At 49.3% G+C, this 17,213-nt stretch overlaps 1 protein-coding gene across 1 annotated transcript in view; it reads right to left on the bottom strand.

The window, feature by feature from the left end:
- The window catches only part of gpr158b (G protein-coupled receptor 158b), a 40,751-nt gene that overhangs the window by 15,114 nt on the left and 8,424 nt on the right, over positions 1–17,213 (bottom strand). Inside the window, exons 3-5 of the mRNA XM_049012080.1 lie at positions 5,087–5,189; positions 2,122–2,363; positions 83–151 (exon numbers count right to left, since the gene is read on the bottom strand). Coding sequence (XP_048868037.1) covers positions 83–151; positions 2,122–2,363; positions 5,087–5,189 — 414 coding nt within the window. The remainder of the gene's footprint in view (positions 1–82; positions 152–2,121; positions 2,364–5,086; positions 5,190–17,213) is intronic.

Below are 17,213 nucleotides of genomic sequence, written 5' to 3'. Positions count from 1 at the left end.
AGTCACGCAAGTCATGCCGCCATTCTGAGTTCACCCTCCCACCACAGGACACCCCCACGGAGAGGCCAGACCCGCAACTCACCGGGAAGTAGAGGACCAGAGATCCAGAAAGGATGGCTTCCAGAAGAATCAGACCTGAAGCTTTGATTCTCTGAGGGAAGAGGTTTGTGGAGGGGGGGGCGGGGGGCGGGGGTTACCGTTTGATCGAGCAAAGGCAGCTTTGAATCTGTCCACACTTCATGGGATAAACCACACATCAAGTACCGGGCAGCTTGTGGAAGAAATTCTCAGCCGTTTGATGTCACTCACCAGCAGCACAGAAGTAACACATCAGAAAGAGTCCTGCCCCCTAACATTTAATTACCTCATGGGTGTTAAAAGGTCCCACACCTCAGAAGATGGATGCTTTAGCTTACGGCAGTAAAATGTTAATATCACGCTCTGTCGACATGGCTATTAAACACCAGATATTGATATTCAGGTCCAAGAATATGGGCAGATCGGTGTTTAAGTGAAAGTTGACCTTTTATTCGGTGTTCCTCATAAACAGACTTAGCCACGCCTTTTCAATGTACGTTGTGAACTCCGGGGAGTTGAATTTTGAAGAATAAATAAATCTAGGGAAAAATTGCGTACTAATATTATCGCTTTGAAGTCATTTTGAGAGATGTTCGTTATAATCTGCAGAGGAAATTCAGGGAAGAGGTACGGAGGACAGGAGAGGGGCTTCCACAGACTGTCTTCGTTTATTCCCGATGATGTAATGTGTTTGTTACGCCCATGCATTCGCCCAGTAACGTCTGGCTCCTCCTAATCCCTCCGCATGTAACGGCATCCCCATCCAAGGCCGCCTCTGAGGCAGGCTGCCTCCAGCAGCCTCTCCTGCACACACGGGGAAAACGACGGCGACCAACCCACCAAGAAAGGCCGTCGAGAAAAAAAAACGTGCCGAAACATGGGGGAACGCACCGAGAGAGACTCGCCGCCTGTCGAAATCCCCATGAGCGAGATCGGGGCACTTAAGCTCTCGGGCTCTGTGCTTGGCTTGTCTTCTGCCTCCTGCCTTTCCACCTCAATGCAAACGCAGGAGGCTTAAACCGACAAGGACACAGACTGCTGCTACCCGCTACCAGAAAGGCAGGGATTAAGGAGCCCCGGATGGGCGACTCTGAAGGGGGAGAAGGACAACCCCGTATGGCCTAACCTTCTGACGCGTATTGGCGTACCCTTCTGGGTTTAATCCTGGGTTTAATCACGCATCAGTGAGGGCCTGTTTGTTATTTTGTCCTTTCCATATAAGAGTGCACACAGCTGGCAGACCTCGTCATGCAAATGGCGGCTATTCTGACTCCAGATCAGAAAGCAGTGGGTTTGAGTCACGTCGGGGTCATAATAAATCTCCCTTTAAAATTGTTACAGTATAATAAAATAATCACACATACATTCAAGAACATGATATCGCATAATGGTCCTTTATTGTATTCTTTATTATTATTGTTATTATTATTATTATTGTTATTATTGTTATTATTGTTATTATTATTATTATTATTATTTCTATCATGTCCCATATTTCCTTTCCAATGATTGATGTCACCCTGTTGTGCGTTTCCTAAGTCTTTAATAAAGAAAATAAATAAATACATACATAAATAAATAATGACTATAAAATAAGAATAATCTGGGAAAAAATGTTTGTGTTTGTACTACATGTTATACCTGCCTCACTTTGCAGCTTGAGAATGTGCAGTGAATATTTGTCAGAGCTGGAAGTAGTTTTCGGACGTTAAGCCTTCATGTTTTTAAATGTTATCTGCGTCTATACGTGGCTAATGATTACGCGAGCCCTGTCGTAAGCATGTCAGTGCATGGCTGAATCCGTTCATCATGCGCTCGACGAATAAAAGCCTCTGACTGTGATCCGACTTAAGTACGGAGGACGGTAAAAAATTCCTCGATGCTGTTCCTAGCCCGCCCCCAATTTCTAGGATACATCGATTGCATCCTCACCAAACGAGATCAACCCCATGATTCTAGGGAGGCAAGAGGTAAGGCCAATCTTGCCGAGACCACAAGTGTGATCTTTGCGTTCTTGGCACTGAGAAACACCTGAATGCTCACCTTGCTGCGGCGGAAGTGGTACACTAGCAGCATGCCGATGATGGCGGTACCCATGCAGAACCCCTGGAAGGAGATGGCGGCCAGGCGCAGAGCGCTGTCCTCCTGCACTAGGCACGGTGTGTCGTCCTTGCAGTGCATGCAGCCCTCACGGCAGGGCAGGCACCGACTGGCCCCCTCCAGCACCCCCTCGGACATCCCCTCCGCCTGGGGGCTCGTGGAAGCCCCCTGGGCCTTCTCTCTCCCTGTGGGGTTGAGTATGTCGGCAGTAAATGGACTGGTCTGATTGCAACAGTGTTATGCTTCAGTGCAGAATTTTCCATCATGGAATTTTCCCACTTGGTCACGTGACTCAATCACCGTACTCTAGTAACTGGTCACGTGACCTGTGCCTGTGATTCCTCAGCAATGGTCCTACTACCAGTCAGTTACAGTCCTCTCTGTCGCCCTGCTGCAGGCCACATTTTTCTGCTTAGGAAATCTGTGCACAAGCTTATGCTAACGGAATCTGACATACTGATCCATTTTCCTGGAGCGCCTTAATCTGCACATGGGCTCACAATTTTTACTGGATCTCTGGGTTATAGTGAGTTCAAAATCACTATGATAGCAGAGAGTCAACTTTGAGGATCTTCTGCAGCCATTACGTGAGAAAATTATTTTCAACCAAAATCTGTATGGCAAATTAAAAAAATTCAACGTTATGGTTTTGCAGCTGTATAAATCCGTGGTAGAGTGTAATGGGAGCGGGGGTGGATTTGTTGTTTCTGGGACCCCCCCCCCCCAGTATAATGACCATTTGTGGCTAGCAGAGGGCCCCCACACCTCAAGGGCCCCATGCAAATGCATGGTTTAAGTGGTGGTAAACACCACTGCAGGATATAGGTAATGAAATATGTATGATAAACAGACGAACAGCCTGATAGGACTTATCAGTGCAAATATGCGCATATTTTACCCTGAATACCAATAAAATCTTTTTATGCAAATTGCACTCTTCCTTAGACTGTGGCGACACCTGACTAAGAAAAGACTCACCATCGCCCCCCTCAGGTTGGACAAGAAGAGCAGGCATGCCTGACTTCACACTGGAAAAATCTTAATATGATTTTCTTCGTTCATTTTGATAAATTTTAGCTGGGGTTTTACAGCGTAGATATTAAATATTGGAATATTTAACGTTATGGAAAAAGACGGCCTGGTTCTAAACAGAATGAATCAAATGACGGTGAGTTAATAAGGCCTCTGGGAATCCCATTTTATCCACCATAACGGACTCTTCAGGATGCGCTTCTCTCCCTCCCGCTAACAGACTAACTCATCTAATGGAGGTAAGCAGTGATCCAGGGTGGCTTATGGCTGGCCAGTCCAGCGGGATTCTGGGTAGGCGGGCCTATTGCATGTCACAGGCACGTATATTTGGCCGTGCATGGTGGCTCACCAAGGTCATGACGGGAACCTCAGTTAGGAGGTACCAGACCATGTGATACATGTTACTCAGACCTTACTGGCCGATCCCAGAGCTGCTCTTCACTGTGGATCGCAACCCCTCCGCCCCCCCACAAATGGCCTACTCTGAGACACTGCCTACAGCCATCCCACCCCATCCGTATCCCTTTCATCTTCCCACTTTTCGAATCATTACGCCGTATGAGTTACAGGCAGTGCACATTAAACCCTATCAGTAAAAGAACCCGTTTTTAAAAAGCCATCACTCCCTACTAAGGTGGGTTAAGGATGTCCCCTCCAAGATAAAGGGGTCTGTTATCAACTGGGGGGGGCAGCCGAAACAGGATATTGATGTAATGTGGTGCTCAGGCCTTTAATCGCATTACCTCCGGCCCGGGGGGGGGGGGTGGGGGGGGGGCAGCTGCTCTATGTGCTTAACACACGCTGTGCTGTCATCTGCTCTCAGGGAAAAAAAAAGGGGGGGGGGGAGTGTCTCCGCGGCAACCAGTTAAAAGACAGCCCATCCCATCTTGCATCCTTGCCAGTACTTTAATCCAAGCAATGGCACCGTTTTGCCCGTTTGAGCACCTAGGTGTTATAAACCCGTCACCCTTGCTAGACCAGCAGTCCAGTTCGCTGGCCGTGTCCAAACTGTCTGTTTTTACATATCTGACTGAACCTGAAGGTATTTTTACATGCCTAGCTAGTTTACAATATGTTCCATAATGCATGCATGTTGTTTGTGGCTCAGCGGGCTAATCCTCTGTGTCTGTGCTCAGAGTTTCACCGTTTCAAACCCGGCCTCGGCAGGTCCGCGGGTCCTTGATCGAGGCCCATAACCCCCAGCTCCCTGGGTGCTGCTATGGGTGGCAGCCCTTCGCAGCCAGCCTGCTCTCACCCACCGAGAGCAAGCTGGGGGAGCCATGAAGAGAATTTCCCCATGGAGATCAATAAAGGTATCTATTATTATCATATTACATACCTTACATGTTGTCCCACATGTAAATATATTTAGGTTCTACGTGCAATATCTGTATATGCCATATTGATTTCTTTAATTGTACAGTGCAGTCTGGAATTTCACTGTTTGTCCTGTACTGTATACATATAAATAGCAACAAATAAAACTCTTGACTTGACTTAAATGCCGGATACAGGATCACGAGACAAGATCAATTTGACAGCATCTAATACTAAGCCTTCCATAGATGACGTCCCTCCAAGTGCCAATACTTATTGCGATTTCCGGTGGAGGACTTCAAACTCATGCAGAAATTTACACGCGCAAACCTTTTCTGAAAAAGAACGCACTGAGGCGGGGCGGGGGATTTAAACCATGATCTCCCTTCAGAAGTACATCTGCAAAGGTCTAGTCCTCGGTGCCAGTGAGGTGGCTGATGGGCTAAGCTGCCGGTCCCTTTGAAGACCTGCTTTTTATGCTTCTCCTGCTCTTGGTGGGTTAAAGTCGAATTCACTTTGAATAATATTAATAACAATGCAAATTAAAAATGAAACTTACTTTCATCACCGTTGGCAGGCAGCCTACTAGGATGGTAGAATCCTTTCTTGCAGTGACATCGGTATTTGTCCAAGACGAATCCATGGCCCAGGAGTGGCTGGCACTGCAGAACAGAGAGGCATTACTTACAAGCAAAAAATGAGGCGCGGAAGCAACAAGATACTGAGGCTATTTTCTCATTAGAAAGGCAATCACTCTCCAGCTTTTTTATGCTCAAACATGAATGTTGTTGTCTGTTTTGCTTTGTCGTTTCATTTTTGTTTGAATCCTTAGCCAACGTGGGGGGGTGGCAGGTGCCCTCACGCTCACCCCCCCCCAGATTTGGACCATATTTGCGTGACTGTTAGCTAAATACTCTCAGGACAGGGCAGCCATGGGTTCCGATACCAAAAATCAAACCCTGGTTGCTTTGAACGAACATCTCCTGCAATGCAGATGAACACTGAGAGAACAGTTTGACGTGTCCCTGGGTCAACAAGGGAGGGGGTTTGCATTGCGCTTCTTTACCCATCATTGTATGACATCACCACCTAATTGAAACCAGTGTTTTCTGTTAAGCAATAAGGATGCAAAGATTTGTGAAGTTCTATTGTGTGTCCTATCGAGGGACGTATCATAAATACAAAATATAAGAACATGTTTACCTGCAAAGGCTGTATGGAGCAATGTAAGGGCACATCTTTATTTATTATTAATATTAATAACAATAATAATAATAAAAACCAGGCTTAAATTGGTAACCTTCTGATCACAGACTTAGCCTGCTGAGCCACAGACACACACCCCCCCAGCCCGATGGTTGGAGTGAGATACAGACCAATGTGGTGATGTTATACATTGAGCACTGTGATTAGTTAAAAAGTGAAACACAAGCCTTTCCCTCTATGAACCAAAGCCTCACTGAGCTCAGCAAAATCTGGATGTTTCAACATGGAAGTCTCAAACTGGTGAAGAACAGATTAAACTGCTCGGTCTTTTCATGATGAGGCAGTGGGCCCGAGAGGGAGAAACGGGAGGGTGAAACGAGAAGGAGAAACGAGAGGGAGAAACGAGAGGGTGAAACGGGAGGGAGAAACGGGAGGGAGAAACGGGAGGGAGAAACGGGAGGGAGAAACGGGAGGGAGAAACGGGAGGGAGAAACGAGAGGGAGAAACGGGAGGGTGAAACGAGAAGGAGAAACGGGAGGGAGAAACGGGAGGGAGAAACGGGAGGGAGAAACGAGAGGGAGAAACGGGAGGGAGAAACGCGAGGGAGAAACGGGAGGGAGAAACGTGAGGGAGAAACGAGAGGGAGAAACGAGAGGGAGAAACGGGAGGGAGAAACGGGAGGGAGAAACGGGAGGGAGAAACGAGAGGGAGAAACGGGAGGGTGAAACGAGAAGGAGAAACGGGAGGGAGAAACGGGAGGGAGAAACGGGAGGGTGAAACGAGAGGGAGAAACGGGAGGGAGAAACGGGAGAGAGAAACGGGAGGGAGAAACGGGAGGGAGAAACGGGAGGGAGAAACGAGAGGGAGAAACGGGAGGGTGAAACGAGAAGGAGAAACGGGAGGGAGAAACGGGAGGGAGAAACGGGAGGGAGAAACGAGAGGGAGAAACGGGAGGGAGAAACGCGAGGGAGAAACGTGAGGGAGAAACGAGAGGGAGAAACGGGAGGGTGAAACGGGAGGGAGAAACGGGAGGGAGAAACGGGAGGGAGAAATGAGAGGGAGAAACGGGAGGGTGAAACGAGAAGGAGAAACGGGAGGGAGAAACGGGAGGGAGAAACGGGAGGGAGAAACGAGAGGGAGAAACGGGAGGGAGAAACGCGAGGGAGAAACGGGAGGGAGAAACGCGAGGGAGAAACGAGAGGGAGAAACGGGAGGGAGAAACGGGAGGGAGAAACGAGAGGGAGAAACGGGAGGGTGAAACGGGAGGGAGAAACGAGAGGGAGAAACGTGAGGGAGAAACGAGAGGGAGAAACGTGAGGGAGAAACGTGAGGGAGAAACGGGAGGGAGAAACGGGAGGGAGAAACGGGAGGGAGAAACGAGAGGGAGAAACGGGAGGGAGAAACGCGAGGGAGAAACGGGAGGGTGAAACGAGAAGGAGAAACGGGAGGGAGAAACGAGAGGGAGAAACGGGAGGGAGAAACGAGAGGGAGAAACGAGAGGCTGAAACGCGAGGGAGAAACGCGAGGGAGAAACGAGAGGGAGAAACGAGAGGGTGAAACGGGAGGGAGAAACGGGAGGGAGAAACGAGAGGGAGAAACGGGAGGGAGAAACGAGAGGGAGAAACGGGAGGGAGAAACGGGAGGGAGAAACGAGAGGGAGAAACGGGAGGGTGAAACGAGAAGGAGAAACGGGAGGGAGAAACGGGAGGGAGAAACGGGAGGGAGAAACGAGAGGGAGAAACGGGAGGGAGAAACGCGAGGGAGAAACGGGAGGGAGAAACGGGAGGGAGAAACGAGAGGGAGAAACGGGAGGGTGAAACGAGAAGGAGAAACGGGAGGGAGAAACGGGAGGGAGAAACGGGAGGGAGAAACGGGAGGGAGAAACGAGAGGGAGAAACGGGAGGGTGAAACGAGAGGGAGAAACGGGAGGGAGAAACGGGAGGGAGAAACGGGAGGGAGAAACGAGAGGGAGAAACGGGAGGGAGAAACGAGAGGGAGAAACGGGAGGGAGAAACGAGAGGGAGAAACGGGAGGGAGAAACGGGAGGGAGAAACGAGAGGGAGAAACGGGAGGGTGAAACGAGAAGGAGAAACGGGAGGGAGAAACGGGAGGGAGAAACGGGAGGGAGAAACGAGAGGGAGAAACGAGAGGGAGAAACGGGAGGGAGAAACGGGAGGGAGAAACGGAAGGGAGAAACGGGAGGGAGAAACGGGAGGGAGAAACGGGAGGGAGAAACGAGAGGGAGAAACGGGAGGGTGAAACGAGAAGGAGAAACGGGAGGGAGAAACGAGAGGGAGAAACGGGAGGGAGAAACGAGAGGGAGAAACGAGAGGCTGAAACGCGAGGGAGAAACGAGAGGGAGAAACGAGAGGGTGAAACGGGAGGGAGAAACGGGAGGGAGAAACGGGAGGGAGAAACGAGAGGGAGAAACGGGAGGGAGAAACGAGAGGGAGAAACGGGAGGGTGAAACGAGAAGGAGAAACGGGAGGGTGAAACGGGAGGGTGAAACGAGAAGGAGAAACGGGAGGGTGAAACGGGAGGGAGAAACGCGAGGGAGAAACGGGAGGGAGAAACGCGAGGGAGAAACGAGAGGGAGAAACGGGAGGGAGAAAACGGGAGGGAGAAACGGGAGGGAGAAACGAGAGGGAGAAACGGGAGGGTGAAACGAGAAGGAGAAACGGGAGGGAGAAACGGGAGGGAGAAACGGGAGGGAGAAACGCGAGGGAGAAACGGGAGGGAGAAACGGGAGGGAGAAACGGGAGGGTGAAACGAGAAGGAGAAACGGGAGGGAGAAACGGGAGGGAGAAACGGGAGGGAGAAACGAGAGGGAGAAACGCGAGGGAGAAACGAGAGGGAGAAACGAGAGGGTGAAACGGGAGGGAGAAACGGGAGGGAGAAACGAGAGGGAGAAACGGGAAGGAGAAACGAGAGGGAGAAACGGGAGGGTGAAACGGGAGGGAGAAACGGGAGGGAGAAACGGGAGGGTGAAACGAGAGGGAGAAACGAGAGGGTGAAACGGGAGGGAGAAACGAGAGGGAGAAACGAGAGGGAGAAACGGGAAGGAGAAACGGGAGGGAGAAACGGGAGGGAGAAACGGGAGGGTGAAACGAGAAGGAGAAACGGGAGGGAGAAACGGGAGGGAGAAACGGGAGGGAGAAACGAGAGGCTGAAACGCGAGGGAGAAACGCGAGGGAGAAACGCGAGGGAGAAACGAGAGGGAGAAACGAGAGGGAGAAACGAGAGGGAGAAACGTGAGGGAGAAACGAGAGGGAGAAACGTGAGGGAGAAACGTGAGGGAGAAACGAGAGGGAGAAACGTGAGGGAGAAACGAGAGGCTGAAACGTGAGGGAGAAACGTGAGGGAGAAACGTGAGGGAGAAACGAGAGGGAGAAACGAGAGGGAGAAACGGGAGAGAGAAACGAGAGGGAGAAACGGGAGAGAGAAACGAGAGGGAGAAACGGGAGTGCTTCTTTTGCGCTCAGAGTCGGCGTTACTGTAACGAGGCAGCTGCTCGCCGGATCACCGTACAGAAAACAGCCTGCAGGTCAGCAGGAGACATTAACCCCTCCAGCTCCATTATCAGACGGTGACGGAGCTGCGGAGCATTCGCAGGCTGGGGCTGTCGCCCGCGTCTCTTCCCGATTGCCCACTTCTCACAGGCACGAATGCAGGGCTGGATTTGCTGCTTTCAGGTCCACTGGAAAAGTCACTTCCACCCCCCACAATGTTTCAAAAGCTAAACAGACAGTTTAGGAGAACATGCCAGTTCAGAATCTTCTAAATGAAGAACGTGTTTAATATTTTCTGTAGAGACTGTTTGTGGCCAACTCTGTGGTTCAAGAGGTTATCACTGCCACTGAATGTATGTTCAGATGTAACTGCCTTCATCTGACTAAAACCATCCATCCATCCATCCATCCATCCATCCATCCATCACTTTAACTGCTTAATCCCAACTGGGGTTGCAGAGGGGACTGGAGCCTAACCCGGGAACAAGGGGCGCATGCGGGAACCAACCCTGGGCAGCCAGCAACACACCACAGGGCGCAAACACACAGCCACACTCACACAATTACAGGGCCAATTTAGACTCGCCAATCAAGCTGCCCTGCACGCTTTTGGACTGTGGGAGGAAACCGGAGCCCCCAGCAGAAACCCACGCAGGCGCGGGGAGGCCGTGCGAACTCCACCTGACTTAATTACAATTGCAAATTAATCCCACCGTCAAGGCCAGTGACATAGTCGTTAACCTGCAAGTTCTTATGAAAGTAGCGATATTTTCCAAGTGTAGACAGATGTCGCATTTTATTTAAGATGAAGTCTTTTCATTAATCATCACCTGGAAAGGGTTCTGCTCAACACCGTCGATAGTGAAAGACTGTGAGGCTGGAGAACAGGAGCCGGGGATCGGGGGAGCTGGAGACGGGCCAGGTGCGCGTGCAGAGTGTGAAAGTCAGTGTTGAAACCGAACGAGAGCACAGTCTACAGGGGGCTGCGGGGGTCACTGCTCCAGTTACCAACCATAAACGGAAACGAGAACATTCAGTCTCATGCACACAGGCTTTGAGGGACGGCGAGAACTTCACAATGCACGGTGCTACACCCCCCCCCCCCCCCCCCACCCGCCACCAGCCTCTTTGAGGTTATTTACTTGATACTGGCCCGACGCTTTGCGGGACACGTCAAAGTCTCCGCGGTGTGAGACCGCCCTGTTCCTCCGCTTTTCATGTCTGACTCAAGCATTGACATCAAAAAGGCCTCGGGCCAAGCCCGGGGTCACACAGGGGTCAGACATCACAGTGCTTTTAATGCGGGGGCCCCAAATGCCCCGGGGGGGGGGGACAGCTCCGTGCCGAGGGAGCCGGAACCAAAGGGCTGCCGAAACCAAAGGAAGGAACAAGCAGAAAACTGTACATCTCATGTACAGCCAATGGTTATAGCCAGGAAATCTGTACAGTGCCGGAGTGAGTCTAGCTACAGTGATAATCAGACAGGTGCTACTGCATCACATTTATTACTTATTTAATGTTCACTCTTATATTGCACTTTCATTTACTGTCATTTTCTCTTTTACTGCAATGCTGTCTGTTCTGTTTTTCACTGCTGTCTGTCCTGTATTGCACTGCTGCCTGTCCTACTTTTCACTGCTGTCTGACCTGTATTGCACTGCTGTCTGTCCTGTATTGCACTGCTGTCTCTCCTACTTTTCACTGCTGTCTGTCCTGTATTGCACTGCTGTCTGTTCTACTTTTCACTGCTGTCTGTCCTACTTTTCACTGCTGTCTGACCTGTATTGCACTGCTGTCTGTCCTGTATTGCACTGCTGTCTGACCTGTATTGCACTGCTGTCTGTCCTACTTTTCACTGCTGTCTGTCCTATTTTTCACTGCTGTTTGTCCTGTATTTCCCTAGTGTTCCTATGTGATCCTATGCCCCCCCATGTCCCCTGTCCTGCAACTGTGGTACAAGAATTTCATTGTTCCTCCAAACACCCATGACAATCAAACTTGAAACGTAATTATCAGTTACTACTAGTAATACTATTATTGTTACTACTATTACCACTACTGCTTGTAATAATAATAATAATAATAATAATAATAATAGACTATGAACCCTGCAGAGAACAAGTATGGATGGATGGATGGATGGATGGATGGATGGATAATGTGAGAAAGTTGACCTAGCTCTTCTACCCATTTTGTTTAACAGAAAAGGTTGCTCAGTGACCTGGAGAGCAGCTTGTCTCTTAGCATCAGCGTAAATCTTTATAACAGCTGAGAGCCAGATTAACCTCCAGCCCCAAACTCCCTGCCTTCCTCTTGTTTTCTTCAGACGCCTCAGGTCCCAACCAGAGGATCAGGCTTCCCACCCCCCCGTGTAACATAAATCTCTCTTTCAGATAAATCAGAAGTGTCCAGACCCCATGTGAAAAATGCTTTGACAGTTACAGATAATTAATTTGCATAATACAGTTACGTAATAATCCCTTTGCTGCTCTGTGAGAAATCCTCACGCACAAGCAGCCTCCATTTTATTTGCAGAAAAATATCAGGTAAAATTAATCATTTTGACACACGTTTGCCGAGGAATAACATCGTCCTGCTCTGCTCAGATTGGGAAATATTAGCCTCAGGATAACGGACCTCATTGCCACTGAGGTTTAGTCCCCCATTAAGGTGGTTCCACAAAAAGAGGACATTAAAAATATCGAAGCCCACTGACTTCCTCAGTCTAACCACAAAATGCAAACAGGTTCACGGACAGAGAGCTGAAGTGAAATGGAGCTGAGGAAGTTGCTCTTATATTTTAAGTAACAACGCATTAGCTCACTTGGAAAAATCCTGGACAATCGGAGAGTGTGAGCTGTCCTTCTTCTCAAACTGTCAGTCTTCATCACTGATTTGTGTTCCTTTTTCCGGAAAAAAAATATATATCCACGATCACCAACATGGGGCTTTTACGTCAACTACAAGCCTACATACAGCCATCATTTTAGTTAAAATTAATGAATAACATGCAGATCTTTGGAGGCTCGGTGCTCAACGTCTAAGGGTCCTTCTTAAAGAGATGGTGCGATGACACAGTCAGCATGCTTAGTGGAGTGATTCTGGTTGTGAGAGTTACTGTAGTGTATAAAGTCACTAATATATGCAGTGGAATATATCATGACTGTATATATTCCCAAAAGCTCCCAAAAACTCAGTGGTCTGTTTCTGGGCAAACTTCCAGCATCTCTGAAATGTTACCCTGTCCAGAGAGGACAACATGAGGGGGGCGGTCTGTGACTGTGGGTTAGACCTCAGTGCCTGACACCAGAAGGTTGCCAGTTTAAATCCCGCCGCCCGTGGAGTGATCAAATCACCACTGGGCCATTGAGCGAGGTCCTTAAGTCATTGAAATGTGCTGCAGGGGCACCAGACCCCAGGCTTCCGTCTCACTTGCATGTGTATGTGTTCCTCTAAGAAGAGATGGATGGGATATTCGAAAAATTGCATTGTGGTGAAAAAGGCAAGTAATGTCACATCATCAACACGACGGGCAAGAGGCTACGCTAAACCTGATGTGGCGTCCCGAGACTCTCTGATTTCCTCCGGTTGTAACTTGGCAGGTTCAACGTAAAATTGCACGGCTGATCAAAAAAACCCAGAATGCATTAGAATGTGAGTGTCCCCTAAGTGCCCTGGGGCACCTTTCAGGTGGACATGGACCATCTTTCCAGACTGCCTTGGACAGCACTTCACCATTGAAAACCCGGCTGTAAAAATAATCCTGGTATTTCTATTTTTGGCATTTCCTGTGCTCCATAATTATCTGGTATAACACGAATGCGACTGGTTATTTGGACTAATTAAGCAAATGCTTTATTTACTGGAGACATAGAGGACTGAGCTGCAAAATTTCAACGGCCTGCTTTTGATATGAGCCTGTAGGTAAATCGTGCATCGGGATTAACTGTGAACTTGAGTATCCAGCTGCATTAAAGAGGACATGGTCAACATCTGTAGGACCCTGAAAAGCTTCTGACTGAAACCAATAGAAGCCCATGCTATACCCTAGGCAAGCTTGCTAAGTTGGCGCCCCCCAGAAGATGGCGCCCTAGGCAGCTGCCTATGTCGTCTAATTCAACTGACTAAATGATCCGTGTCTACTTCAGGTTTCGCAAACTACTTTAAAACCGAAAGGCTCCCGTGCTCAACTAATCAGTTCAGCTCTTCTACTTTGGTTAGTTTCCTTGATTGAGAGACTCATCCAGCTGGTTCACATTGGCAATAGTGACACATGTATGATTGCAGGAGACTGACCAATCAGCACGCAGCAAGAACTCGGTGCTTAAGTGAATTAACAGGTTCTTTCGATTGAAATGGAAAGTGTCCATTCAAACTGGTGGCCCATCTGGTCACCCTGTCTCTAATGGGTTGACTGGCATTGATTTGGACATTCATAATAGTTGATAACGAAGAAAGCAGTTAGACTGAATGTTGCAGGATGTGATTAAGATGCGACACTGAAGCAGAACGTTGCACCAAAGCTCCCCTCAGATGCTTGACGTCCAGCATGTGGCATGGGCAGCATGGGGACGGCAGTGCGTAGACGTGCGATGCGTCGGCGTGAAGCGTTAAGTGTGTTAAACGCAGTGAGCGCGGCGCGTCGGTGGAAATGGGACACACTGCCCGGATATGGGGCTGACGGCCTGCCCTCCGGGTTCACCAAACGGGCCGACGGTACCTCACACAGCGCTGCGCCACTTACTGACTCGGAGACTCAAAGGGACGACACTCCAGCGGGTGCCGGAATAGCTAATGGGATTAAGCTTTGAAATTAATTCAGTCGGCCACGCAAAGCCTTGGGGAGGCTGGGCGCGGGATGTCCTGCCCATGATGTATTATGGGATGCGCGTGCCAAAGCATCGCTATTCTCGCAGCGAAATGTATGATTAAAGCTTTGGGACAGTCGGATGCAGTATGGACGTCAAGCTTCTCGCTGTAGGTGATTCCTCCCTGATTCAGCAACGACGGCCACCTGATCATGGCAGCGAAATCATCAGAGGCGTCTGACTTCTTTGAAAGGTACTTTAGCTTTTTTTTAAAAAAAAAATTGCCAGATAATGACATAATTATAAACCATAACAGTGTAACAGCACCTGTGAAACATCTCACAATACAAGATGCTTCACTATAACCCTCCGTAATTGGCTGGTTCCATGTGACCAGGGGGAGTGCTCTGATATCCTGGGGACCCCTCAGAAAATGTCACCGTGGGCCCCCTGCTTGGCTTGGCGTTTTCAGTTGCTTAGTTGATTTTGCTGAGTGGCAGGGGGAGGGGGGGGTGGATTTTGGGGTCCCAACAGAATGCTGGGCCCCCTGAATTTGTCATGGAATCCATACCTCTCCGACAGTCCTGCACGTGGCCTATCAGCACCAACAAGCCCATAGGTGCCGAGGCCTGACCTGGAAGCATGTTCACAGAATCGTGTCGCTTCGGTTCACTGTTAGCGCTAGTCGGTAGGCAGGTTGGGCGATCGCAGGCCCGGAATGCGACCTGCGCGTCTACCACGATGCACGGCTGTCTCGCCGATTTCTGTCCCTGGTTGCGATGCGTCCTTGAGTTTCTCTGCTCGCTGACAAGAGGTAGAGAGACGAGGAGAGTGAGAGCCCCCACCCCCAGAAGAGGGGGGTGGTTAACCCTTTCAGAATAGCCACAGTGAGGCCCGCTGAGTGTCTCAGCCGGCTGCCGCGCCAGTCCGACGGTAATGCAACAGCATTTCTGGCACAGCGGGGCGTGTCACCGAGGTTTATTTAAGCGCACAGAGCACGACCAGGCAGACGGGGTCTTCCCGTTCCAACGGAGACGTTTGTTTTCATAGCAGTCACAGCTCGCCGGAGCCATTCAGCCTGTCATGACGCTTCCAGAGACGAACAGGAGAAAGATGGGCTGGATTTAAAATTTATTTCTCCCAAACTTTCTGCACATTTTCCACTCCTAAAATAAGAGCAGCTTCTTACGTAAGCTACCTCTGACGGATCGCTCGCATCCGTGCCGGAGAGCGGCTTCCTTAATATGCACGCTCCTGTGGTCTAATGGAAGGGTCCAGAAATAACCTTGGGTCCGGGGGCTATTAACGAGTTGGGAGGTGGGGGCCGGCGAATCAGCAGGGAGAGGTCGGAGCTGGAGGTCATACCTTGGCAAGGCTTTTATTTACTTTTCGGTCTGCCGACTGAAGGGGCGGCCACATTGGTCTAGGACTGGCCATCGCTCAAAGACGAGAGTCCATCTGCTTGCTGTCACCTTACGTGATGGGGTCACGGTGCTGCATACATGAGGCACAATTTTTGTTTCTCTATAGATGTAACATTATACCTTAAACTAACCACTAATCTTTTACACAAAAACAATTTAAAAACTCTAGATTAAGCTTCAGAATTTAGCCCCCAGGCAATATTTTTATGAATGTTGATTAATTTATGTGTGATGCTTGTCAATGAAGAATGGATCTTGTTCCGATGAAATCGATCTCAGTGAATCACATTCATGTTTCATACTATATACACTATTTCCAGGAGCAAGGATATTGGTACTGTGATTACTAAGAAGTTTCAATATTAAATAGAGGAAATGGGGGTTTCTCCCCCTCTCCCTCCCAAATCTGGGACCTGATTGGCGGTGGAATAACTGAAGCACAAATTATGTTACGCCATCTAGCACTCCGGCCACAGGAAGCCCTATCTCTGACTCCCCCCACCCCCCAAAGAAGACCACCTTCTGATGGAAATACAACATACAACCCCAGGTGACATCACCTCTGTGACAGAAGGGAGGTCAAAGCATTACAGCAGGCAACTGGTGGGTGACACTGCTACAGTGCATTCTGAGATTGCAGTGCATTCTGAGATTGCAGTGCACTCTTGAGTGCATTTTTCCCTCCTTTCTTGAGCCTGAGTGAAGGTTCAAAAACTGTCCACTGGTATCAGCGCACACACATCAGACCAGAAAGCTGTAATGAAAAGCAATGGGTGTAACACCAGCAGCCAGCAATCTGCCCCCCCACTGCAGTCGACGGGATGCACAGACAAAAAGCATAATCAATAATTTAGAGATTCCACTGCAATCCATTACACCACATGTATAATAGATGGAATCAGATCCACTTCACACAAACTTTTAGACCTGATGCTCTATATAATAACCCAAAGACTCCAATTAAAAGCCCAATCTGGCGCAAGTGCTAATCACCTTTTATAAGATAATTTCTCATTTTCCTCAGTTATATGTGAGTGCACTACCCACTACCCAGAAGCAGAAATGTAGGTGTGTGATGGTCATTGTGTCAAGACTGGGCACTGCTGCTCTACCTTTGAGCGAGGTCCTTGTTTTGAGCTGATTCAGCAAAAATATCCAACTTTAGGTGGTTACATCACATCAGTGAGCTATGGAAGCATCTGCCAAGTCAACAGGATTACAATGGCGATACAAATATATATTAATGTTTATGACAACTGTAGTCAAAGTGAAGAGTCCTAGTCATGAAGAATATGCCCCAGTTCAAATCCGGCCTTTTCTACCAATCAGAGGAAGCACAGAACAAGCTATTTTACTGCTGTTTTCCAGAAAAAAAGGGAAATGAAAACACAGTAAGGCCGACACGTAAAGAATTTTATACTGGATCGGGCTGCATACCCAGCAATAAATGAGCCATGTGTTATGTTCACGCCGACGCCGCGTCGGAGGTCTGTGCAGTCACGCACGTCTCGCTCCGGTGCACCCGTGCATAACCGTTATCCGGAAGGCAGCCGTGCATGGGAAACGCCGCTCGCCAAAGCTGCAGCCAGCTCCGTCGCTGGCCCGCAAATCCCAGCGGGCCGCAACAGAAACCCAGTCCAGGAGGCACAGAACCGACAGAGCGTCCGGTCTGTGTCCTGACGCGACGGCGAGGAGGAGCTATTTTCGGAAACAGACTCGGATCGCGGGGTCTGTTTTCG

The sequence above is a fragment of the Brienomyrus brachyistius genome, chromosome 4 (assembly GCF_023856365.1).
Source record: "Brienomyrus brachyistius isolate T26 chromosome 4, BBRACH_0.4, whole genome shotgun sequence".
NCBI lineage: Eukaryota > Metazoa > Chordata > Actinopteri > Osteoglossiformes > Mormyridae > Brienomyrus > Brienomyrus brachyistius.
The sequence above is the reverse complement of the archived record's forward strand: the minus strand, read 5'-3'. Positions and strand labels throughout refer to the sequence as shown.